We start from the raw sequence: 8,047 nt of genomic DNA, 5'->3' as shown, positions 1-8,047 counted from the left end.
AGTGTAGAGCTGAACAGCACACTAGGATCTGAACCGGAGCCATCGCTCAGTGTAGCGCTGAACAGCTCACTAGGATCTGAACCGGAGCCATCGCTCAGTGTAGCGCTGAAGGGCTCACTAGGATCTGAACCGGAGCCATCGCTCAGTGTAGCGCTGAACAGCTCACTAGGATCTGAACCGGAGTCATCGCTCAGTGTAGCGCTGAACAGCTCACTAGGATCTGAACCGGAGCCATCGCTCAGTGTAGCGCTGAAGGGCTCACTAGGATCTGAACCGAGCCATCACTCAGTGTAGCGCTGAAGGGCTCACTAGGATCTGAACCGGAGCCATCGCTCAGTCTAACGCTGAAGGGCTCACTAGGATCTGAACCGGAGCCATCGCTCAGTGTAGCGCTGAAGGGCTCACTAGAATCTGAACCGGAGCCATCGCTCAGTGTAGCGCTGAACAGCACACTAGGATCTGAACCCGAGCCATCGCTCAGTGTAGCGCTGAAGGGCTCACTAGGATCTGAACCGGAGCCATCGCTCAGTGTAGCGCTGAACAGCTCACTAGGATCTGAACCGGAGCCATCGCTCAGTGTAGCGCTGAACAGCTCACTAGGATCTGAACCGGAGCCATCGCCCAGTGTAGCGCAAAACAGCTCACTAGGATCTGAACCGGAGCCATCGCTCAGTGTAGCGCTGAACAGCTCACTAGGATCTGAACCGGAGCCATCGCTCAGTGTAGCGCTGAAGGGCTCACTAGGATCTGAACCGGAGCCATCGCTCAGTGTAGCGCTGAAGGGCTCACTAGGATCTGAACCGGAGCCATCGCTCAGTGTAGCGCTGAAGGGCTCACTAGGATCTGAACCGGAGCCATCGCTCAGTGTAGCGCTGAAGGGCTCACTAGGATCTGAACCGGAGCCATCGCTCAGTGTAGCGCTGAAGGGCTCACTAGGATCTGAACCGAGCCATCACTCAGTGAAGCGCTGAAGGGCTCACTAGGATCTGAACCGGAGCCATCGCTCAGTGTAGCGCTGAAGGGCTCACTAGGATCTGAACCGGAGCCATCGCTCAGTGTAGCGCTGAAGGGCTCACTAGGATCTGAACCGGAGCCATCGCTCAGTGTAGCGCTGAAGGGCTCACTAGGATCTGAACCGGAGCCATCGCTCAGTGTACAGAACAGCTCACTAGGGGGCGCTCACCGACCTTGAACTCGTACGACTCCTCGATGACGACCTCCAGGCGGACGTGCTCCCCCAGGCTGGGGCAGCCCATCTTGGCCACGTCCACCAAGTCCACCATCGGCTTGTTATCGTTGGAGTCCCCTGCAACCCACACATGGTACAGTCCACAATCAACACATGGTACAGTCCACAATCAACATATGGTGCGGTCCACAATACTGCTGCTTTTATCATAGTTTAGGATTACCAACCAACACATGGTATGGTCCACAATACTGTTGTAGTTTAGGATTACAAACCAACACATGGTAGGCTACAGTCCACAATCAACACATGGTACAGTCCACAATCAACACATGGTACAGTCCACAATCAACACATGGTACAGTCCACAATACTGTTGTAATTTTGGATTACCAACCAACACATGGTAGGGTCCACAATACTGCTGTAGTTTAGGAATACCAACCAACACATGGTAGGGTCCACAATACTGTTGTAATTTTGGATTACCAACCAACACATGGTAGGGTCCACAATACTGCGTTAGCTGTGGACAGGAGTAGCGTGAGCTGCGGAGGGGAGTAGCGTTAGCGTTAGCTGTGGACAGGAGTAGCGTTAGCCGCTGGTAGCTTGTTAGCTCACCGTGCTTCTGGCCGACCTCCAGTAGGATGGGCTCCTCCAGCACGATGATGAAGGTCTTGTTCTTCTCGTACTCCTCATCATCGATGATCTTCACGTCCAGCAGTCTCCTGACAGGTGGGTGACAGGTCAATACAGAGCACACTGTTAATGCTATAGACTACACATGTTACTAACAGGTGAGTGACAGGTCAATACAGAGCCCCCTGTTAATGCTATAGATTATACATGTTACTAACAGGTGAGTGACAGGTCAATACAGAGCCCCCTGTTAATGCTATAGATTATACATGTTACTAACAGGTGGGTGACAGGTCAATACAGCACCTGGGCTTCATGCTATAGATCATACATGTTACTAACAGGTGAGTGACAGGTCAATACAGAGTCCACTGTTAATGCTATAGATTATACATGTTACTAACAGGTGGGTGACAGGTCAATACAGAGCCCACTGTTAATGCTATAGATTATACATGTTACTAACAGGTGGGTGACAGGTCAATACAGAGCCCACTGTTAATGCTATAGATTATACATGTTACTAACAGGTGGGTGACAGGTCAATACAGCGGCTACTGTTAATGCTATAGACTATACATGTTACTAACAGGTGAGTGACGGGTCAATACAGAGCCCACTGTTAATGCTATAGTCTATACATGTTACTTACAGGTGGGTGACAGGTCAATACAGAGCCCACTGTTAATGCTATAGATTATACATGTTACTAACAGGTGGGTGACAGGTCAATACAGCACCTGGGCTTCATGCTATAGATCATACATGTTACTAACAGGTGAGTGACGGGTCAATACAGCACCTGGGCTTCATGCTATAGATTATACATGTTACTAACAGGTGAGTGACGAGTCAATACAGCACCTGGGCTTCATGCTATAGATTATACATGTTACTAACAGGTCAGTGACAGGTCAATACAGAGCCCACTGTTAATGCTATAGACTATACATGTTACTAACAGGTGAGTGACAGGTCAATACAGCGGCTACTGTTAATGCTATAGATTATACATGTTATTAACAGGTGAATGACGGGTCAATACAGAGCCCACTGTTAATGCTATAGATTAAACATGTTACTTACAGGTGAGTGACAGGTCAATACAGAGCCCACTGTTAATGCTATAGAATATACATGTAACTAACAGGTGGGTGACAGGTCAATACAGAGCCCACTGTTAATGCTATAGATTATACATGTTACTAACAGGTGGGTGACAGGTCAATACAGCACCTGGGCTTCATGCTATAGATCATACATGTTACTAACAGGTGAGTGACGGGTCAATACAGCGGCTACTGTTAATGCTATAGACTATACGTGTTACTAACAGGTGGGTGACAGGTCAATACAGAGCCCACTGTTAATGCTATAGATTATATATGTGACTAACAGGTGAGTGATGGGTCAATACAGAGCCCACTGTTAATGCTATAGATTATACATGTTACTACCAGGTCAGTGACAGGTCAATACAGAGCCCACTGTTAATGCTATAGATTATACATGTTACTAACAGGTGGGTGACGGGTCAATACAGCGGCTACTGTTAATGCTATAGACTATACGTGTTACTAACAGGTCAGTGACAGGTCAATACAGAGCCCACTGTTAATGCTATAGATCATACATGTTACTAACCGGTGAGTGACGGGTCAATACAGCACCTGGGCTTCATGCTATAGATTATACATGTTACTAACAGGTGAGTGACGGGTCAATACAGCACCTGGGCTTCATGCTATAGATTATACATGTTACTAACAGGTCAGTGACAGGTCAATACAGGGCCCACTGTTAATGCTATAGATTATACATGTTACTAACAGGTCAGTGACAGGTCAATACAGAGCCCACTGTTAATGCTATAGATTATACATGTTACTAACAGGTGAGTGACGGGTCAATACAGCGGCTACTGTTAATGCTATAGACTACATGTTACTAACAGGTGAGTGACGGGCCAATACAGAGCCCGCTGTTAATGCTATAGACTATACATGTTAGTAACAGGTCAGTGACGGGTCAATACAGCACCTGGGCTTCATGCTATAGACTATACATGTTACTAACAGGTGAGTGACAGGTCAATACAGCGGCTACTGTTAATGCTATAGATTATACATGTTATTAACAGGTGAGTGACGGGTCAATACAGAGCCCACTGTTAATGCTATAGATTATACATGTTACTAACAGGTGAATGACAGGTCAAAACAGCCAACTGTTCATGCTATAGGTTATACACGTTACTAACAGGTACAGAACACATGTGAGAATGAATGAATATCCATGCTATAGAATTTATGAGTATGTAGCATATAAAGATGAGAGGATATATAAGGCGTTAGTATATGCTATACGTGAACCTCCTAAAATGGAACAATTGGATTGGTTCGCTATCTCGGGATATTGGGCAATATCCCATAACTGAGATCTCAAATTCAGAATTTTGTTTTCTAATGGGGAGTGCGCGTGACGGTTGTCTCGTCACGCTATTAAAAACAAATAAATCCCCGCAAAAAGTGTTTATTTTTGGAGTGTTCTCATGTAGTATATACTAAAACAATTATTCACCTCAGGCTCCGTGAATAGTGGGGAATAATTCTTAATTAACATAGCGAGGACAGGACAAATTTATAGGCTATAGAATGTATCGTAAAAAAGGATACAGTGTATAATATACATAGAATCGTAAAATAGAATGTGTCATGATTCTATCGGAGGGTTTCAATCATGTGAGCTAAGGATCAATGAAGAAACTCCGGCCACCATTTTGGTACGTCCTGACCAAACATTCTAGAAAACCCGAGCCCCCCGTTTGTTATAGGAAAAGCAGCAAGATGGCAGCTGGGAATGGGTCGGACATCTTGCCAAGCCTCCTATAGAAAGCTTTCTCTAGGCTGTAACAAGTGTGTTCTTACTTTAACACCGTTATTCCGGGGACGAGAGGCAGCCTGTTTTATTGTTTACAGTATTGAATTATGTTTGGTTTAAACAAAGCCCCCAGCAGATGGTGTGCTTGTCCACCTGAGAACTGGACTGTTTCCAATCAGAGCATGAAGTCAAAACAAATGATTTATTATGTCCCAAAGACACACTCAATGGCAGAACACTAACATTCATATTGTTTAAAACACAGCAACACAAAATGTGTTCTAATAATGAACCTCCTGATACAACCCACCCACCATCACCCAGGGCATTATAATCATGCTTGATTAGGATTGTTTTTATGACGATTATTATGTTTCAGACAAGTGCGTATTCAGAAGGTGTTTTTCGACGACTCTCAGTGAACGGAAATGTACTGAAACAGTTTGTTATATCACTTCCCCGGTCGAAGCGTGTCATCTCTATCTCCCTCTTAACAACGTGGGCGGTGTTTCTATTTCTGTCTACTCAAATCTACACTCTACTGGAATACCTACTGCTATACCTACTGGACTCAATCTCTACTCATATATCTACTCTCTACTGGAATATCTTCTCATATTTCTACACTATACTTGAATATCTTCTAATATCTACTCTCTATTTGAATATATACTCATATCTACTCTCTATTTGAATATCTACTCATACTCTATATTTGAATTTCTACTCATATATCTACTCTCTACTTGAATATGTACTCATATATGTACTCTTTACTTGAATATCTACTCATATCTACTCTCTATTTGAATATATACTCATATCTACCTAACTCAGATCTCATCACCTTAAAAATACTTTTAGCCTATAATAGAATTACTCTTATTTCTCTCTCTACTTGAATAAATTAAATGTCACAGATTATAATTGCAGTATACAATCTAAAAGCAAACTGAAATACAATAGAAAAGTAATTTAATTAGCAATAAAAAGTGAGTATTAATTTAAAAAGATGGACCTCCCTGGCTTCAGTCTTAAAACTCCATGTTACAGAGCAGAAGTGAGGGAAAAATCCTCAAAGCAAAAGACTGAGTTTAATATTGAATCATAGCATATGGTTTTAATTTGTTCTCATGATTTTCCCATTCCTCCGAGAATCAAGGAAACAACCTCTCTCTCGCTCCATTGGCCAACGGCTCAACCAATCCCGTCACAGAAGCCGACTGAACAGTGTAATTTAAAAACTTTGATATTATAAAATCGTAAATAATTCAGATGGAATGAAGACTTATGAGTGTTACGATAAAGGTCAACCTTAAGTGGTTATTGGTGAACGACCTTTCAGAGGTTTTGGGGGAAACATTGAAACCTGTTGGTAAACAGACGACCGTATCGTATCCAGGGTTCCACAAACATGCCGCCATACTTTCCAGTTTTTTTTCTTCAGCCCCATAATGTTTCTACTTGTTTATTTATTATTTATTATTCATTTATTTATTATTTATTATTCATTTATGTAATATTTATTATTCATGCCTTTAACCCAGGATACGTGTTCTGTTCCCGGCTCAGTGAGGAGCGAAGATACGGAGAGAAAGAGTTTGAGATGAGAGACGGACATCTGTTCACCGACCGCCTAAGGAACGTCCCAGAATGCACCTGTCCATGCATGCACCCACCACCACGCTTCAACAACTCTTTTTAATATTCACGATTCATGCATACAATTCTCTGTTGACACGGTAGCCGTGGTAACTCTAAACGGGCCCATAGCTTCCTGTAACTCAGCGTCATGGTGACAGGTCTTACTGGGCCGACTGACTCAGACTTTAGACAAAGTCTGAGTCAAACTTTAGACAAAGTCTGAGTCAAAGATCAATATAACATAACTGAAATGTTAAGGGTCTAATGAATCTCATCCCTGCTGACTGGCACCGAGCCAGAACAGGGCTCCGTTCCAACACCTGGATAAAGAGCCAGAACAGGGCTCCGTTCCAACACCTGGATTAAATCTCCTTCCTCTGCCGAGCGATGCGGTCGCTGGCCGCTGCTCGCGGTCCAGACGGTCCACAGAGCGTCCTTTAGAACCGTCCTGCCCCCCCAGCTGAGCTAACATCTGGACAGCGTGAGGCATCGTTTGGCTCCCCCCCCCCCGTACCGCTGGGGGGGGGGCACCTCTGTAGGATCTGCATATGGAGGAGGTCTGCTATGAATGGGGAGCAGGGGGGGGGGATTGGCGTGTCGTGACCCGGGGTAACCTGGGCGATGATGATGTTCAGGGGAGGGGGAGGGGTTGAGAGAGAGAGGGAGATACCTGGAGTAACGTGGTAAATTACACAAAGTGTTAGGCCCAGCCTAATGAACCATTTGGAGATTTCTTATTGGGCTGCAAACCATCCCGTTCTATAAATAGCTCCTGCAGACGTGAGTGAAGTTCTCTTCAGTTTCTCCAGGTTACCGTGAGGCTCATCCTCGTCAGTCTTCACCGGGAGCAGGGATCAGGGATGATTCCCCTTCATCAAAGGTCTTCTTCTGCCTGCCTCACACCTCTCCCCTTACATAAGGGTCCTTTATGTGCCTCTCAGCCCGAGTGCCGCTCCTACAATCACCAGCCGACACCGAGTACCCCCGGCCATCCAGGGGTTTATGCAAATCTCCCCCTAATCCACCCGTACTAGAAGCATTGGGTTTATTTTTGGTCGTGTCTCTAATCTTTTTATTGCGCTGCAAAATATAGAAGAGGAATTTCCATCTGAAATGATTCCAGGTCTACTGGGGGTCTACTGGGGGTCTACTGGGGGTCTACTGGGGTCTACTGGGGGTCTACTGGGGTCTACTGGGGTCTGAGGGGGGTCTGAGGGGGGTCTGATGGGGGTCTGATGGGGGTCTGATTGGGGTCTGATTGGGGTCTACTGGGGTCTGATGGGGGTCTGATGGGGGCCTGGGGGTCCAGGGACCTCAGTCTGGGCCGGGGGGGTCCTCCTGCTGACAGGGGTCCCACCCATCGGTCAGCCGGAGAGGTTCAGAAAGGTGCAGCCTCAAAGGAGCCGAGAACACAGGCTGGGCGTACACACACACACACACACACCGTTTACAACACACACAGAAGCATGCCCACACACAACACACAACGTGCAAACTCACAGAGATACGCAGCCACACCCACACAAACAGGTACATGCGTGCATAAACATATACATCCGGCACACACACAGACACACACACGCACACGCGCACACGCACACACACACACAAAGACATAATCAAAGACACACACACACACACACACACAAACACATAAAGACATAATCACAGACACACACACACACAAGGACATAA

At 45.6% G+C, this 8,047-nt stretch overlaps 1 protein-coding gene across 1 annotated transcript in view; it reads right to left on the bottom strand.

The window, feature by feature from the left end:
* Positions 1 to 7,713, bottom strand: part of LOC307077538 (sodium/calcium exchanger 1-like) — a gene marked incomplete at both ends in the record, with an annotated part of 13,656 nt that extends 5,943 nt beyond the window's left edge. Inside the window, 3 exons of the mRNA XM_079738966.1 lie at positions 1,188 to 1,306; positions 1,811 to 1,917; positions 7,622 to 7,713. Of these exons, the coding sequence (XP_079595092.1) occupies positions 1,188 to 1,306; positions 1,811 to 1,917; positions 7,622 to 7,713 (318 nt within the window). The remainder of the gene's footprint in view (positions 1 to 1,187; positions 1,307 to 1,810; positions 1,918 to 7,621) is intronic.
* Positions 7,714 to 8,047: the final 334 nt, after the last annotated feature.

Source organism: Pollachius pollachius (genome assembly GCF_949987615.1).
Source record: "Pollachius pollachius genome assembly, chromosome: 6".
NCBI classification, from domain to species: domain Eukaryota; kingdom Metazoa; phylum Chordata; class Actinopteri; order Gadiformes; family Gadidae; genus Pollachius; species Pollachius pollachius.
This window is presented reverse-complemented; position numbering and strand designations above follow the sequence as displayed.